The 19,636-nt window shown below is 36.8% G+C and overlaps 1 protein-coding gene across 1 annotated transcript in view; it reads right to left on the reverse strand.

The window, feature by feature from the left end:
* MMS22L (MMS22 like, DNA repair protein) overlaps positions 1 to 19,636 on the reverse strand; it is a 120,799-nt gene that overhangs the window by 5,270 nt on the left and 95,893 nt on the right. The window contains exons 16-23 of the mRNA XM_055136031.1: positions 17,453 to 17,603; positions 15,532 to 15,683; positions 13,887 to 14,029; positions 12,866 to 13,025; positions 8,798 to 8,967; positions 7,756 to 7,967; positions 6,477 to 6,640; positions 70 to 166 (exon numbers count right to left, since the gene is read on the reverse strand). Coding sequence (XP_054992006.1) covers positions 70 to 166; positions 6,477 to 6,640; positions 7,756 to 7,967; positions 8,798 to 8,967; positions 12,866 to 13,025; positions 13,887 to 14,029; positions 15,532 to 15,683; positions 17,453 to 17,603 — 1,249 coding nt within the window. The remainder of the gene's footprint in view (positions 1 to 69; positions 167 to 6,476; positions 6,641 to 7,755; positions 7,968 to 8,797; positions 8,968 to 12,865; positions 13,026 to 13,886; positions 14,030 to 15,531; positions 15,684 to 17,452; positions 17,604 to 19,636) is intronic.

Genomic DNA, 19,636 nt, shown 5'->3' on the forward strand with positions numbered 1-19,636 from the left:
TTAAAAAACATGTTGGCTGTCAAATGGCTGGCAATAGTCGCCTTGCCAGTTGGCATATTTTCCAGTTACCTAAACACAGAAGTCAGCTGGGTGGCAGGTTCTCCTTCCGACCCCACTTGGCAGGCTTTTACCATGCACTGCAGGTTCTCTGTGGCCAGCCTTTTAACTAGGAAGAAAAATTACAGCATCACACACACGGTGTCTGAATGGACCATCTGGACCCTCATTTTATGAATACTCTTAATTTGGAAAAATATGTTGTTTTTCTTAAGGTATGGACATGCTCTTATCATTTTAAAATATGAAATCATTTTTTGAACTGCATTTCCTGATCTTCCATTTTAAGATAATGTAAATAGCTTAGGTTTATTTTTTGATGACCTTTCCTGGGAAAATAAAAATACATGTGAAGACAGATCTTTCTCTTAGAAAAGAGCTCGTATTAAAAACACTACACGACCTAATTCTGCAATCATTATACTGACAAAAGATAGCTTTTAATAATTCAGCTGGTTTCCAGATAAGCAGATTGTTTGATTTTGTGTGTGTGTGTGTGTGTGTGTGTGTGTGTGTGTGTGTTGGGGGGTGGGGGAGAGAAAGGGTGTTGGGGCTTCTTAGCCACACCTGGCTGTGCTCAGGGCTTAGTCCTGGCTGTGTGCATAGAGATCACTCCTAGATGTACTTGGATAGCCATATGAGGTGCCGGGAATCAAAGCAGGATGGGTCAAGTGCAAGGGAAGTGCCTTACCCTTATCTCCTGCACTATCTCTGTGGCCCATTAACAACATTGAGTTTTTTTTTTTTTTTTTTGGTTTTTGGGTCACACCTGGCGATGCACAGGGGTTACTCCTGGCTCTACACTCAGGAATTACTCCTGGCGTTGCTCAGGGGACCATATGGGATGCTGGGATTTGAACCCGGGTCGGCCGCGTGCAAGGCAAACGCCCTACCCGCTGTGCTATCGCTCCAGCCCCCAACATTGAGTTTTTAATTCATATTCTTCCCAGTAACGAAATTAAGTATACAGCAAATTAGAAGTCAGGAACTTACCTACACTTAAATAGCCCCATATACATCTACAAAACATTATCTGTGATGCTCTTTTCCTTTCAAAAGACATCACATACTAGAACATTAATTCTGTATTTTGTGTTTGGGGCAACACCTGGCTGTAACGCAAGGACCACTCCTGGCTCTGCTGGGAGTACCATAGGAGGTGAGATTCTGAGGATTCAGTCTAGGTTGGCCAAGTGCAAGACAAATGCCTTCAACTCTGTATTATCTCTCAAGAACTTTTTTGTTTTTCTTTTAGGACACACACACACACACACACACACACACACACACACACACACACACACACACACACACACACACACACACACACTGAAGTACCAAGAAATAAAGCAGAAAATTCAGTGCATTATTACAAATGCTATTCAAATTGAAGGTTGTTTTTGATTCATTAAATACAAGTAACTGAAAAAGTGCTTTAAGAATAAGAAACATTTCAGAACTAATATCTTATAGTAAGGGTACAAACCAAATTCTGCATAAATATTAAGTAACTGATGCTTTCTATGGTATAAGAACAATGGATTAACATGTAATGTATTTATCTTAATAGAGTGAAAATAACTTGTCATCCTCCCATAAAAGATGTTTTGTGTAAAACTAACCACTCACGCCTCTCCTCCGCTGGGGTTGGGGAAGAGTACAGCAGGCAAGATGCTTGTCTTGCACACACTGACCTTGGTTCACCTATGTGTGTTGTCTTTTCACTTTCTTGGTAGTGACCTATGAAGCAGTAAAGTTTTTTATTTTCATTAAGTTCAATTTATCTCCCTCCTTCTATGTGGCTTATGCTTTTGGTATCATATTAAAACACTCACTACTAATCTAAGGTCATGAAGATGTTTCTGTGTATTTGACTTTTCATCTGTAGTATTTCCTAAATCCAATACAAAACTGTTTACCACCACTTCCTTTGTACTGTTACTGATAAATATAGTGTATTTGCATTTTTTAAAAAATTGAATTTTTGTGTGTGTGCTCAGGGGTCAGTCCTGGCAGTACTTAAGGTACGATATGTGTTGTCCAGGATTAAACCAGAGTTAGTAGCTTGCAAGGCAAGTTTTGGATAATTAGTTATTTAAAACCAATAAGCTTTTTAAAATAATTATCCAAAACATGATCTTAACCTCTGTATTTTCTCTCTGGTTCTATACCTCTATATATTGTAGTCCCAAAATATATCTACGCTGTTTTCTACAACCACTTTAAGAGAAATACATTTATACCCTCTTCTACAATTATATCCATTGTCAGCCTTTTTTTTTTTAAACTGTGAATATGAATTACTGCTGGGGTCACTACTTTCATTCTGAAAAACTTTCTTCATAATTTTCATAGAATGGGTCTATTAGTAATACATTCTCTCAATTATTATCTGGGTATACCTTCATTTCACCTTAATTTTTGAAAGGTAGTTTCAGAAAAAGATTCCTGGTTGACAGTTTTTTTTCTAGATTTGTTCTGAATCTCATCTCATGGCCTTCTGGCATTCAGTGATTCTGCTGAAAAGTCAGCTGTTAATCTGATCAGGGATTCTTTTTAGTGATGAGTTATTTTCCTCTATCCTTTTGTTGCTTTTAGCATTTTTACCCTGCAGTGGCTTTTCAATATTTATACTGTATCTGTGGATTTCTTTGAGCTTATCCTAGCTGAGCTTCCTGGATGTAAGAAATTAGTCTTTATTTCTTAGTGTCCTTATCTATTATTTCTTCCGGTATTTTTCAGTTCTGTCTTCTGGTTCACTCATGTAAATAATGCTATGCTTAACAAAGTTTCATATTTCTTACAGCTGTTTTTTCCCCCTTGTTCCTTTTTCTGAGTGCATTACCTCTAGTAATCTAGCTTCAAGTTTTCTAATTCTGCCAATTTAAACCCACTAATAAGCCCCTCTAAAATTTTGCAGCTTAACTATTGTAATTTTTTGCTTCAGATTTTCCATCTGGTTCTTTTTCATTATTTCTATATTTGTACGGACATTCCTTATTTGACGTGAGAGTGTCATCATACCTTCTTTTAGGTGCTTTCCATGGAATATATTTTCTATAAATACTGGATAACTTTTTTTTTTCTTTTTTAGGTCACACCCGGAGATGCACAGGGGTCACTCCTGGCTCTGCACTCAGGAATTACCCCTGGCGGTGCTCAGGGGACCATATGGGATGCTGGGAATCGAACCCGGGTCAGCCGCATGCAAGGCAACGCCCTACCCGCTGTGCTATCACTCCAGCCCCAATACTGGATAACTTTTGTGTACTAAGTTCAGTATCAGATTGCTCTCACTATCAATTTCTATAGCCTGGCTCCCCCTCCACAAAACACACCATACACACACACAATGCATATGGACCATGATTTCTCCAACTCTTTGTCTTGTATTTTTATTTTGCTGTTGAAAGCTGACATATTTTGGTAATAGCTACTTTCTTTCTCCTTGATTCCCCAACACACATATGGTATGAAGTCTCTGCTTCTGCTACTCTTGCATCTGAACCTTAGATATGCCCACAGTTTTCACTGGAAGACAGTAGTTTGGAAGAGGATTTTTTTTCTTTTTCCACATCTTTGGCCAGAGCTGTTAAATCCCACTAGTTGCTGGCAAATACAACATCATTCGTTTTGATGTTTCCCCGCGGCATAAATTTCTCTGTTGCTGAACTGGCTGATCTAAATGAACTCAGGCATTTAAAATGGAAATTTCTGAGGTCAGAGTTTAAGTTTTGATTCAGATGTTCTTTCTAGTTGTCTCTCAAAAATTTCTTATCCAACTAGCTATCTGTGCTGCTTTCTCATACCTGACAAAATCCCAGAGGAGCAATGATGCTCATGACTATTAAGAGTGACACAATTCAGGCTTGTTAAACGCTTACTGAAGAATCTGCAGTAGCACTAGGTTTTCTGTTTCCATGGCATGGACTCACAAACTCTAAGTGGCAACAAGGCAGAACAGGGTCCCAACAGTCTCAGTGGTGCTACACTCCAGGTCACACCACCTATCTCATGAGCTGAGGCCAAGCAGGCAACACAGTACAGCACCAAGTTGCTTGGGAAAGGAGCAAATATTGCTATCCTGCCTCTCACAGGGTCCTAGAAGCTGGGCAAGGTATCCTGCCTTCTTGGATATTCTAATCTAGTCTGAGCTACATTTTTTTTTTTTTTTTTTTTTTTGCTTTTTTGGGTCACACCTGGCAATGCACAGGGGTTACTCCTGGCTCTGCACTCAGGAATTACCCCTGGTGGTGCTCAAGGGACCATATGCGATGCTGGGAATCGAACCCGGGTCGGCCACGTGCAAGGCAAACGCCCTACCCGCTGTGCTATTGCTCCAGCCCCTGAGCTACAATTTCTATCTTGTCAATTTGGGAGAAAAAAGAGAGGGAGTGATTCCTGTTTAGATATCAGATACTAATACTCTTAGTTGATGTTTGTGTGTGCGCACACGCGAGCAGGGAGGGGGGGCGGCGGCGGGGGGAGAGTAGTGTTGGTTCTGGGGCCACACCTGGTGATATTCAGCTATAACTCCTGGCTCTGCACTCAAGAATCATTCCTAGCAGTTTCTGGTGGGGACCATATGGGATGGCAGGGATAGCACCCAGGTTGGCTGTGTGAAAGGCAAGCGCCCTATCTGCTGCAGTATAGCTCCAGCTCCTTCAATGATTTTGTTTTTTATATCCTTAGAATTATTACCAGGTAACATAAGTTTCAAAAAAATGTTTTTTTTTTTCATCAGGCTTTATAGAGTATTGGTCTTTGGTGTATCTCATATTGTCATGCCAGAAGTACAATTCAAGCTTTTGCTGTTGAGTTGAGCCTATATTTAAAATACTCTTAGGAGAACTGTTAAACCACTAACGGTCTTAAACATTAAGAGTATTAAGAGAGTCAGTGAAAGTTTTCTCTGGGTCAAATACACAATCTGTGTTTAGTACTGTTCCTTCAGCATATATTGACATCAGAGATAAGATTCCATAGTTCATCTACATTGAACATTTGACAGTGCACTAGCTACATAACAGGAGCAAAGATTATCTTTTCAACACTGATCTCTTCATGATAAAAAGTTCAAAAGCAGAAAGAAGAGATGACCTAAAATGTTATTTTGTCTCAACATATTTTCTATTAGACAGCACAATAAGCTCTCAATGAAGCTGCACTGTAGCACTGTCATCCTGTTGATCATCGATTTGCTCGAGTGGGCACCAGTAATGTCTCCATTGTGAGACTTGTTGTTACTGTTTTTGGCATATTGAATACACCACGGGTAGCTTGTCAGCTCTGCTGTTTGGGTAGGATACTCTCGGAAGTTTACCGGGCTCTCCGAGAGGGAAAAAAAACCAAAACAATATACATATATATACATATATATATATATACACACATATATGTATATGTATCGGTATATATATATATATATATATATGTCTTCAGTGAGGGCAAAATTTCTAAAGAGTCTAGAATCCATCATCTCTGGATATTCTTCAGTGAAAGAATGCCCTTAACTAGTGAAGGGTAGTCTATACAAACATGAAACATTTTCCACAAATAAGAGCTTGAAAACAGAGGGAAACATTTTAAATATCCAAAAAATTGTGGATTAAAACAAAATATAAATTAATTCTTGAAATGAAATATTTCAAAGATTTATCTGCCCTTCCAAGAATTACTTTGGGTTCTGCCCTCAGAATCTTTAGGATATACAGTGTGCTCACTGACAACTGCAATTAGAAGCACTTGATAAGCCTTTCTCATAAATAATCCATCTCTCTCTCTCTGTCTCTCTGTCTCTGTCTCTGTCTCTCTGTCTCTCTCTCTCTCTCACACACACACACACACACACACACACACACACCATTCTGTTTACACTACAAAGTCTTTCAGGAGAGAACTGTAGTTACTATTCTGTATGTTCTTAATTAGCTTACTAAAACAAGCTACTCACAATGTGGATCAAAAAACAACATTTTAAAACATATCACTGGCAATAAAGCTACTAAGACTTAAAAAAAAAAGGAGTAGGATTAAAGGATTTGTCTTGATACTGATGCAGAAATCTGAACCAAAAGTGACTACAATAACCTGGTATTTTAGTTGTATTTAATAACGGAACTATTCAAACAACTATTATTTGAGAAGTTAATAAACTCTAATAAAACGATTCACCCTTAAATAAACTATTTTACTTGGTAGGAAAAACAACACACAAATAGACTGAAACATGTCAGTTTTAAACTAGTTTATCTCACCCAACCTGAAGTATTGGTTGGAGTTTGTCCTTTAGCCATAATTTATACAAATCAATGCAAAATAGTAATATACGTTCAAAACTATTGTTTTAGTTCACATAAAAAAATAGAACTTTTAAAATCTGTGAACAGAAAAATATAACAAGTCATAAATAAACTCACCTTGTGGTTCATTGACCAACACTAAATATTTTAAGATACCAGGGAGAAGTACTTCAACCTCAGAACTATCTATGTTGGTTTCTTTGAAGAGCTGGAGGATGAAGGCCAGAATGGATGCTAAGCGAGGAGGGATCAAGGACCCTTTGCCCTCAAAGTAGGATTTCCTGAAAAGGAGTAAAATTTCGTTTTTCTCATGGTTAAAGTTTCAATAGAGCAAAATCAAGTGTATGACACTTAATGAAATTGGCAAATTTAAACTCCTCTAAATTAATAGAAAACAACCTTTAAAAATATATTTCACCACACTTTCTTCTAACAGAAACATCTTTTTTGCTATAGGAGTCAATAAGGACATGAACTAAACATTAAAACAATCTAGTCTTAAAATGAGCTTAATTTAAATCCAAATGAAAATCTAATTGTTAATTTGTGGTTTTCCTTTCAATATTAGTTTGATCTCCTCTATGTGTTCCTTTTGATGATAAAACATTCTCTCCAAGCCAAATGTGCATAAAAGAATGTCTCTTCTTTTTTTTTTTTTTTATTTATTAAGGGAATTATGAGGGGCCTTCTATTTACGAATCAATGAACAGAACTGTCCAAAGAATCAGCTTTCTATTCTAGCTTTACTTCTTTCTCTTAGGAAAAAGAAAAGAATCAGAGGTAGTTTAGGACATTATTAATATTCTTCCTCAAAGCAAGACAAATTTCAGCACAAGAAATCAGATTTATGATTAGCAGATCATAAAGATAATTTATCTGATTCATTTCTGTTTTTCTACTTCTTAGAACAGTTCTTGGTTCATGATAGGTATTAGTGATTTGCTAAGCAAACTAATGAAAATTGGAATTGGTGAGTTTCCAAAAATATGAAAAATAATCAAATACAGCTAAATCTAAGGTAAGCCCAGAGCATATTCAAGTGTGGTCTAAAAGTAAAACAAAAATTCACCCAAACAAAAAACAAAGAAAAAATATCCTGAGAGGTTGTTAATACTTTTCAGACGTACTGTTACTTTTTAATAGAGAACTGCAAATACCTACTTTTGGGGGGAGGAGGAGGAGTCAGGGGGAAAGGAGAGTTGTTTTTGTTTTGAGGCCATACCCAGAGGTGCTCAGGAGTTACTCCTGGTTATGAGCTTAGGAATTATCCTGTCAGTGCTCAGGGACCAAATGAGATGCCAGATTGAACTCAGGTTGGTTGCATGCAACGAAGCATCCTATCTGCTGTATTATCTCTCCAGTCTCAGTACAGTCTATTTTAAATTTTAAGATATACCTTATGACTTGAACTATGCATTTCTTTAGAGATGATGTCAGCAGAATAGTGGGTGAATTCCTTAAAGCCAACAAAACAGGATGTTGTCCGAGATCAAAAACTTGTGGTGAAGCTGGAAGAAACCGCCCAATATACTGCTCAATGACATTCCCTAGCAACTGATTCAAATAGGCATTTGGATTTTGAGACTGACAACACACGATACACATGCCCTGTAGTGGGGGAAAAGAAAGAAACACTCAAAGTTTAAATCAAATAAGTAATTACCCCTGTATTATCTATCCCTCCTGTTCCATGAATGAGAACACTATTTTTCCACTGACCACTAGATAACACTACCTAAATATTTCACTACAAGCTAAAGGTAGTCACATGAATTAGTTCTTATCCTCGGTCCTCCATGTCTAGAATTTCCCATTTTAATTATTAACACTGTTACCTACATAAACAGTGACCTGGAATCTTGGAAGTATTCCAATTCTTATTCCATAACACCCAATCAAGTATTCTGGATCTGAATTCCTAAATGTTTTCGAAATCTTCATATTGTGGTGGGCTCTATAGCCACCATAGTTCAGACAATGTGCTAGTCATTACCTCCAGTCCAGTTTTACTATATGTGATATATATATATATACATATATACATATATATATATATAAATATAAATACATATGGGCTGGAGTGACAGCACAGCAGGTAAGGCGTTTGCTTTGCATGCGGCCGACCCAGGTTCGATTCCTCTTGTCCTTCTCAGAGAGCCCGGCAAGCTACTGCATGGCAACACTTGGCAAGCTACCCGTGGCATATTTGATATGCTAAAAACAGTAACAAGTCTCACGATGGAGATGTTACTGGTGTTTGCTCGAGCAAATCGATGAGCAATGGGTTGACAGTGATACAGTGATAAATACATGTATTTCAAACCTGCAATTATTAATTAGTATGTTTTAAGGATTATTTTTCCCCTCTTGTTTTTTGTTTTGTTTAGTTTAGTTTTGTTTTGCTTTGGTACACTTTTAAGCAGCCCTGCTTACCATACCTGGAGATACAAAGGAAGACTCTTCTGAATTGCGGTCAGCATAGATGCAGGCAGCTCCCTCTCTTGCTGTAACACCGTATGTGGCAGCAGTAAGCAATCTATGATCCGAAAGAGTAATTTCTGGGCTTTAGAGGTGGCAAAGATCTGTGCCCAGGATTTAACAACAATTCCTGACAGAGAATAACAGTGACAGATATAATGGTTATTTTCAAACCACAAATTTTGTTATCCTACTAAACATTTTACATTCAAAGCACACAGGGCCACACTAAAATAAGTGACAGGGAAGAAGTCTGTAAGTGAAAAAGATTCATATCATCAAGTACTTTTAGAAAGAGTCAAAAATCAGATTTCCAGGTCAAAAAAACATATACCTTTCCTGACAAGAGGAATTTCATACACAAACACGCTATCATTTGTTCACACAGTAAGGGAATATACTGAAAGGTGACATTAATCTCATCTACCTTTTTTGTTCTAGATGTTAGAAAAAGTACAGTATACTTCTGTGCAATATATGGAATAGTACACTTCTGTAATAATAGTGCTATTCAAAAAAACTTTTTTTGTGGGGGGAAAGGTTGGGTTTTAGGGCCACACTCTTTGGGACTCAGAATCGACTCCTTGCTGTGTGCTTGGGAATCCCCCCAGGGGTGCTTGGGGGGCCACATGTGTTGCTGGGAATTGAACCGGGGTTGGCAAACACGTCTCTCCGTCCCCTACATTTATTTTTTTGACACCCAGGCTTCTTTATATTTTTATTTTACGTGTTATGCTTTAAACATGCTTTAAGGGCTATATTAACCCAGTTGCAATAAGAAGAGAGAGTAGGCTTGTATTTCGTTGTTAAAAAGCTGGGGGAAGGATTGGCTATGAACACTTTGAAGCAATCATCTAACCTTCACCTTTTGTTCAATATCATACATGAAGTTTTAAAGTTTTGATTCTCAGACACAACACTGAGAGAGAGTGAGAGAAAGAACGAGAGAGCGAGAGAGAGAACAAGAGAGCGAGAGAGAGAGAGAGATAGAGAGAGAGAGAGAGAGAGAGAAGAGAGAGAGAGAGAGAGAGAGAAAAGTACCTGCCATAGAGGCAAGTTGGGGGATGGTAGGAGGGAAACTGGGGACACTGATGCTGAGAAATATACACTGGTGGAAGGATGGGTGTAGGAAGATGGTATGACCGAAGACCAACCATGAACATCTTTGTAATTGGCTATCTCATGAGGATTCAATAAAAAAATTTAAAAAGTAAAGAGTTCTGATTCTAAAAGAACAGACTTCTTTACTATCTGAAACATATGGTTTCCTTAATTCTGCCTGATCTGTAAAATTTGATAGCATCTCTTGACAAATGAACACCTTTGTTTAATGCAGTGATTAAGAATAGATATACAATTCCCCTTAGGATGCCTCTCTTTTACTGGAAAAAAAATATTAAAAGATCATTAACTACTTGTCCGAATACATGCACTACAAAAAAAAAAAATCTACTTTATTCCATGCTAGAAATCAAAAATTACAGAATTTAAAGTTACTTCCATAAAGCAGAAAGTTTTAAAATTCAAACTTTGAAGGAAAAAACATGCTTATAGTACAGTATATTGATGTTACAAAAAAAAACTCAAGCAATAATCACTTCTAAGACCAACAAACAGCAACATTAATCTTCTGTTCTAAAAGAAAATACAATAATCAATCATTAAGAAACACAACGCTCAGTTAGCAATATTTTAAATAATGCTGGCTTGCTCCTCATTTTTCCAGTAGGTGAAAAACTTGAGAATGACAGCAATGTAAGAACCCCAACTCTCACTAACATTAATATACCCAAACGAGTAGCTGCCATTACCACCAATATTTGAACTGATTTATATCCCTCTCAGATGTCACACAGGCTTTAACTTAGGATTTAACTTCCATGGAACAGGGACCTTCTAGCCAAAAATGTCTCCCCTACCCTTATTATTACACCTTCTGCACTGGCTAACACCCTTTACTTAAGACCATAATTTTATAAGTTCACAGAACACAAGAGGACATTGAATCTGCTTTTTAAAGTTTTTGTACTGTCTAAAGATACAGAGAGGGCACGCATACAGCTCAGCAGTAGAGCTCTGTGAGGGCTTGGATTCACAGGCAAAACTCCTCGAAAGGTTTAAAAACAAAGCAGCTTGATAAAAAACAAAAATACTGTCTTTTTCCTGGCTAAAACACATTATCATTTACTGAGTTACTAATAAAGGCAAAAAGATAGGGAAAAAGTATTATAAAAATACTAGTGCAACAGCAAGAGAACTGGACTATGAGAGTCCAGATATGCTTATATTCTGTTCTAGGTCACAGTTGGCCTGTTTGGGTGTGTGTATGGTTTTTGCTCTGGGGGCCATATCAACGATGCTCAGGGGTTACTCCTGGTTATGCACTCAGAAATTAGTCCTGGTGGTGTCTGCGGGACCAAATGGGATGCTACAGATCAAACCCAGGTCAGGTGCCTGCAAGGCAAGTTCTCCCCACAATCCGCCCCCCACACCTTTTTTAAAAAAGAAAAAATAGAAGGGGCTGGAGAGAGGGCTCACGGCTGAGTGCATGCTCTGCATGGGGAAGGTACCAAGCTGGGTTACAGGTACCACATGGTTTCTGGAACAGCACAAAAGAGCCAATGTCAAGCCCTGAGCATAACCAGGTCTAACTTATTTGTTCCTAATTTCTCTGAAGAAATGGGCTACACTATAGCCTCATACTGATTTCCAGCCTCTGAGATCTAGACAAAAGGAAAGAATACAGTCATTAAACCAAAAAGCAACCGCAGACCAAAAGAGGCATTCAATTCTCATAAGGACAATTTTGCCTCAGGTTTACATATCACAAATCCAAGTATGATTTTTGCCATTCCTGATAAGACCATCAGTATCATGTAACGTGTGAAATAAAGACAAATCCTGAATTAGCTTGGCCATATTCTAAGAGATAAAACTGTAAGTCGAAACAATGAAATACTTACTAATCCATATTTTACTATGCTAAATTTATAACATATTCTCATTTGTTTTTTTAAATTAAATGTCTGAATTGCTACTACTGCTTTCACTACATTCTACATCATCCATATTTACAACATTTCACATTCTCTTTATCTTTCACAACAAAGATAAAAGGCTTCAGACAGCCCAAAATTGAGTTTATTCATATATTCACAAGATCAAAGAAAACAGATATAAGGTCCTGGCCACAGAGAGAAAAAAAACCCAAAACAAAAAACCTTAAATTCTGAACACAAACTTCTAAGGAAATCCTTCTATTTTCCCTTAATACAGTTCCTATTTTTGGTTAGCAACACGGTTCTAGTGAACAAAGATATTCAAATTATGGACTTCCTAAAGGATGAACTCTGTAGTTATAGAACTGGCACAGTAAAAGAGTTCTTTCATAAAGAAGAAAACATAGTATTGTGAGAAACAAGATTTGAAGCATAAATATCTTTAGTGCTGTAATAAATCCTATCCTGACCTCCTTCATACACAACAGACTATAAAAATAGAAGGAAGTTATAGTTTCTGATGCTTTAAATTCTAACAAAGTATAAATAAGCATTTAAAAAAGCCATTCCAGAGGCTTGAGAGATGGTTCAACAAAATGAGAGAGCATCTCCTGCATGCAGGAGCCCAGTGTTCAATCTACAACCCCAGATAGTCCTTAAGGTTGCCAGTGGAGGCCCCCAAACAAACATAAAACCAAAAACGAAAATATTCATTTTAGTTGCTCACAGGTACTCACAATGTGAATGATTCAAAAGGCAGACTACTACATGAAAACTGGTGTTGGCATATGTTTTGTATGATCAAAATTAATTTTAATATTAATACAAGCACAGCAGAAGTTATGAAAGGAGGCGAGACCAGGCAGAGGAATACTTGAAAGCTAATGTTATTTTAAACTAAATCGCTGTTTCAGATTATTTTTATGATTGTACAAAGAACAGTGGTTTAGCCAAAATATTAAATATTCTCATCCATCATGAATCTTCCAAGTTCAAGCTAGGAAGTTTAATAATGTCAGGGATACATACCCATCATCCTATAAGTCAGCTGCAACCCTGCACTGGAAGATTTTTTTCCCAAATAAGGTTTTATATATTTTAATATTTCACCAAGATATTCTAAGGACTTTGTGACCATGGCAGATTTATCCGAGAGTGTCTGCAGATTCCTGTAAGTTATACCAACAGCCTATAAATAAGGGGAAAAGTGATTTAGTTTTCCAAAGCTTATACAAAATAGGCATTGAAAAATAAATTTCTCTTTCTCCACAAATATTACACACACACACACACACACACACACACACACACACTCCTTATTTTAACACTTTACCCTTCCAGGAAATGTTGAAAGAATTAAAACACAAGTGAAAAGAATTGTCTTTCATTTTACAATTTAGATAAAGATTAAAGGAAGAATTTTAAAAAATTCAATCTACCAATAATTATTTATGAAGGTATGACTAGTCAAATGTTATTAAAAACAAAAAAACATTCGGAAATGAAATAAATAAAAGAAACTTATTTACATCAAGATATCCAAAAGGGATGGCTCACCATATTTCAAGTACCCAAATGGTAATGTCAACTCCCCAAATTCCTATAGAGAAAGAAGACCTACAAACAAGATGGCAGGCAACCTACAATGCAGAATGATAATGGAGTATGGAGCATGTAAAGACACTTGGTAAGGGAACAGCAAATGGCTAAAAGCAACAAATTTGAGAACTGGTCTATAGAATAGAGCTTAGCATGATGGTGAGATGGGCAGGGGGTAAGAGGTAGGAGGAGGATGGATGGGAAGGATCTGAGAGAATCATGGAGGGAAACAGATACTCTAATAGAGAGTGTGGGAGTTGAAACACTGTATGCACGAAACCATACTCATTAGGGCAGGATTACAAATCTTGGCGAATAAAAAAATTTTTTTTAAAAAATAAACAAGTTAGAAGGTGACAGAAAACTTGAGAATGCTATAGAGAGCTTAAAAACAGTTCAAAAAAATAATTATAACTCATGGAGCCCAAGTTTACTATGACATAAAGCTTACCTCAAAGAATCGAACAAGAGCTATTTTAGGGTCCTCTGGAATGCCTAAATGCTCAACTTCTGCCTTTGAAAAAATATTCCTTACTTCTGAGAGTTTAAATATCAGCCTGGTCAGTTCAGTCAATTGCTGAATATACTCTTCTTCTGTTAAAATAAAAATATTTCTGTAATGTTTGTAATATAATTATAGACATATATGTGCATATAGATATATGCATAAAGAAAGGGGTAAGGTGGGAAGTATAGTGCTATTTATGGCAAGATTTTCTTTAAAATATAAACATCAGGAACTTCTGCTTATAGTCCACAGGCTGAGGGCTCACTGTATACAGTCCCAGACGCCACACTGGAAAGCTGGTTTGGTGCACTCTAGCCACAAGGAAACAAAAGGCATCTTTCGCATTGCAGAGATTTTACATGGAAATATATTTTGTTTGTAATGATTAATTATCAGTAAACACTACAACTGAAAATATATGCATGCATTTCTATATAATTAAAAATGTTGAATTGTTTCTCTAAGGAATAGTTTTACTTAAAAACAAACACACACTTGTGAATACGATAGCCCCAGAAAGCTACTCATAATAAACCAACTTATATAATAAGACATCAAAATTAATTCAGAGTATTTTTTTTCAATCTAGCCTTTGTGCAACGTATTAACTGGCCACAACCAAGAGTTTTAAGCTTAGGTTTTCTAAATCATCAGGGGTATTGAAAAAAAAAATTAGCACAATTATCACCAAGGGACTAACAGTAATAAAGCTAGGCAAACATTAAAAAAAAAAATTGTGTGAGGGAGTTATCTATAATCTTTCTTTGGGTGTTCCCTGCGATTTTTATAAATCATCGGATCAATTATTTCACTTATAAATAAACTGGGTTATTTATTTATTTATGTTTAAGCTTCGGACTACACCCAGTTGTAGTCAGGCTTACTCCTGGCTCTGTGCTCAGGGATCACAGTACTGATCCCTGATCACTGTCCCCTGACAGTACTCAGGGGACCAGATGGGATGTTAGGGATCAAGCTTGGGTTAGCAACGTTTAAGGCAAACACCTTATTCACTGTGCTGTCTTACTGGCCAGGATTTCTACTTTTTAAATAGGGATAGCTTTTCTTTTTTTTTTTTTAAATAGCTTTTTCTAGGTAAAGAGACTACAGCTTGTTGCCTGAGACAAGTTTTTGCTCATACCTTTCAAGGAAGGGCCGACCCGGCGTCGATTCCTGTGTCCCTCTCAGAGAGCCCAGCAAGCTACAGAGAGTATCCCGCCTGCACGGCAGAGCCTGGCAAGCTACCCATGGCATATTCATATGCCCAAAAGAGTAACAACGAGTGTCACAATGAAAACGTTACTGGTGCCTGCTCAAGCAAATAGATGAACAACGGGACAACAGTGCTACAGTGCTACCTTTCAAGGAAATAGGCTATTTTATTTTCATAAGAGAGAAATCTGTCCTATATTATATCATGAAAATGTAAAAATAAAAACAACAAATGAACAACAACAAAAATAGGTTTCAAATTAAAATTATGTGTTTATATTTATTATAATAATATCTAGTTTTAAGTAAATTTTGTACAAAGAAAACTGGAAAATTTAAAATAGTTATCCAGAATGCCAAATACTCTAATACTTACCGACTTCCTCTTCTGGATTTGTATCAGCAGACAAATTATCAGGCACATCGAGGTTTTTTATGTACATTTGCAAAATGCACCGAATCCACGACCTTATAGTTAAAGCTTGAAAAGATATGCAGCCTGAACGAGAAAGTGCTTCACACAACATGCTGTGAAAGTAAGTTAAGAGATATCAAAAACAAAAGTAAAACCAAAGTCCTGACAATAGGTTCTCTGAGAATATTTGGTATAGAGTAAGAAATTAAAAAAACATTCTAACATTCCTTGATTTTAGTTATTTTAGTCTAATGTAGACATGATTACTGGCATGTGAAGCACAGAAAAAGACTTTTTTAGTAAATATACTTACTTTCCTTTGTAATGTTCTAATTTTTAATCTCCTTTTGCCTTGATAGCATATATTTAGGTTTGTGCCAAGGATGAGTTAAGAAAAAATATGGCTAAAAAGAGAAAGAGCAGGGTAGGGCTTATATGAAGTAAGGCAGATGATAATGAAGGAAGAAGCAAGTGAAAACAAGGCCCTTAGAGTAAAATAGAATGGAATTACAATTATATATAAGAGAAAAGCTAGAGACAAAGAAGTGTGTATGAGTACACACACACACACACACACACACACACACACACACACACACTCATTCATTCATTCTTTGAATTTCGTGTCCAGTGGTCTCCTGACATTTGTTTGGCTCCCGTACCCCAAGGACAGCTAAATACATCCCACAGATAATTCTAAACATTATTTAAAAAAATTATTAACTTGATACCTAAGGTTGGCTGAATATGATTTCTAACTCATTTATATGCTGGGTTGAGAGGAGGATAACCTAAGATAACTATAAAGTGATAGGTAAAGTTAGGCTTTTACAAAGAGATTAAATCCTAACTCTGAAAATACCACTTCAAACCCTTTGAAAAGAACTTTTCATAAGAAGAATATGCACTACTGAAGAATGCTTATCAGTCATTTATTTCCTATAAAACTTTACCAAAGTTATTTAACATTTTTGTACTTCAGTGTCTTCTCAACCATTACTAATATACCAATGTTATATAAAAAACTGAATTTCAGACATTTCAAATAAAGTATTAAATAACATAAATATTTATTGCTATTATAGAATTCTTTAATCAGAAACAATCCAAAAAGTAATAAATTGAAGCAGACCTCCCTTACTTTACAACTGAAAGCCAAGAGGAAATAATTAAATGGCTTTGCTTAATGAATTTCCTCAGGAGGCTGAATTACCAATGGCATCACTCTTCATTTTAACTGAGGAGACAAGAACAACACTGGTCTCCTAGGTTTTTATATTTATTTTATTTTTCATGCTGTTTTATTCTTATTCAAATCTTTCTGCTCTCACCACTTATACTTTAACTTTAAAGTTAGAAGTTAAAATAGAAGTGGTGAGATGTGTACAAATGTATATAAAAACATACACATAAAATGTACATTTTTATATGTATCAAACATATACAATAGAGTTACTGTATATGGTTTTCCACCAAAGTTCTTCAGATATCTTATGCAATGTGGCAGAGAAAGAAAACCAACATTCAGAGTGTTGAAGTAACGTGCTCATGATCACACAAAGTCAAATCTTTCAAAGTCCAGCTGTAATAAGAACAGCTGCCATTAAATCTAGAATTACAATACTATACCAGTGTCTGGCAGATTCAGCAATATTCACTGTTTAATTTTTTTCCACAATGGTGGATAAGTAAAGGCAATTTCAGGATGAGGATAAAGCAGTCCAACAACAAATAGATTTGCAAAAGAACTTAAAATTGCCAAAGTGAGAAGAGATGTATTACAGATCACTTTTTTATTTGTGAAAAGTATAACATACTTTCCAGGTGTACTCATCTCACATGAGTTCAAATTAATGTGCATACATGAAATAAAATCACTTACCTATTTTGGAGGAAATGACTTAAATATCTTGCTGCAACTTGGGGCCAGATGATATCATCCCAACCAAAAAGCTGAATCATTGCTGCAATGGGCTGGGGCTGGAGATCTGAAGGGGCGGTGCTGGGCATGTCCAAGGCCAACAAAGTAAAATCTAGGTGTAAATGGAGAGGGGCTTAAGGTGAGAGAAAGATTTACAATATTTGCTCCCTTCACAATTACACAGTGATCTTGAAAATTTTCAGCATTTTACAAAATGCGACATTTAGAAATGCAGAATTAACAAAAAGCTAGAAATAAATTCATGCTGTCAAGGGAATTTCTATATGTAGAATGATCTATCTCCACATGATCATCATGAGTCTAAAATGGCTCCCACAAACTGCAAATTCTAGGGCTGAAGTGTTTTTTTTTTGGTCTTTTTTATTTTTATTTTTTTTTTCAATCTGGACTTTATTGATCTAATAAAATTACATTAAGAATTGAAATGAATTATACATTATTGTGCTCATGTTTCCCCCATACAAAGTTCGAGAACCCATCCCTTCACCAGCGCCCATCCTCTACCACCAGTAAACCCAGCATCTCTCCCACCCTCCCCAGTCCTGTCTCCCCCCCCACCCCACCCTGCCACTATGGCAGGGTATTCCCTTTTGTTCTCTCTCTCTGATTAGGTGTTGTGGTTTGCAATAAAGGTGTTGAGTGGCCATTGTGTTCAGTCTCTAGTCTACATTCGGCCCGCATCACCCTTCCCCCTCATGACTTCCGACCACATTTTACTTAGTGTTCCCTTCTTTGAGTTGTAGGGCTGAAGATTTGACTACTGTGCCTCTGTCTTTCCAAAGGGGCATGAAAGCAAAATGAAACAAACCAACAGTTCTAGCCTCCTGTCTTCTCGAATCAAGCTCATTTACTTGCTGCCAGCTACAAGTGAGTAGTTTACTCTACTTCAGACACTGGACATTCTCCTTAATTAAATAGGGATCTTCTATAAACTATGCTCTCCACATTCTTCAGAACCCACTAAGCCCAGAAGCTAGAATCCCCTAATTAACCACATTAAATAAAGACACATTATTGTGATCCTAGGAATCCTCCACTTTAATCTGTACTGTGTTGATTTATATTTCTCGATAAATCACTCATTAAACCTTACCTGCTCTGCATCTCAAGCGATTGCTGTTTATTTTCCCACTCTTTTCATATCACTTGACCTACAGCCAGGTGGAATTCATTCCATGGCTCACAATGCTACTTCTGAAATCATTCTCTTCTTTTCTGTTACCCTAAAACCTATAGCAAAAGACTGCAACAGTCACTAACTCTCCTGCCCTTCCACTGTTTCTTCTGCTCCTTTGTTCACCTCTCTTCATTCCTTGAGGACTCTAGCTTGTAATTATTCTAAGAGCACTCCTGTCACTATGCTGGACGATTTTTCAGCCAATATCTCAGACTCTCATTTCTCTCCTCCAACGTGTCTACTCTTTAATTAGGTCATTCACTCCCACAGTGATACAAAGAGACACTGGCATTATCAATAAGAACAATGTCCCCACAATTTCAATTTTAAGGACCCCACTTTCTGGCACCAAACTAGATTTCCAACTCTCTTTCCCCAGGTCCCCAACTTCAACAATTCTTGGATTCTCCCAGGACACATAATATATTCACAAGTCCTGGTGGATTCAAATTCTAATATAACTTTGTGACTACAAATTTCCTTAAGTGGGTCTTTTGAGATCACCAGCATGCCTACCACTTTTTTCTAGACCATCCCTTCAGTGCTCTATTTTTAGGGACTATTGCTTCTCTCCACCCTTAGTCAGTACCACTTCCTCACCTACACCTCACTTACAGTTAATGACCTCACTCAGTACTCCAGAGAGGAATGAGAAACAGAAGAGAACTATCATAAGCTCCCATCACATCTCCCAGCTACCTCCCTCTAGGCCCATTTAACTTGTCTACTCTTTTACTACCATGGATAATGTGAGTTCAAGTCTTCCATAGGACCACAGTTCTCTGGAGCATTAAAAACACAAGAGACCCTCTTGCATTCTCTAATTTTTCCACACTCCAGGACACTGCCAGTCAGTATCATATATTCATATCTGTTATGTCATTCTGAATGTTTTTCTTTCATAAAGATAAATTTTTTAAAATAATAAAAATCTCTTTACACCACCG

Source organism: Sorex araneus, chromosome 4 (genome assembly GCF_027595985.1).
Source record: "Sorex araneus isolate mSorAra2 chromosome 4, mSorAra2.pri, whole genome shotgun sequence".
Taxonomy (NCBI): Eukaryota; Metazoa; Chordata; class Mammalia; order Eulipotyphla; family Soricidae; genus Sorex; species Sorex araneus.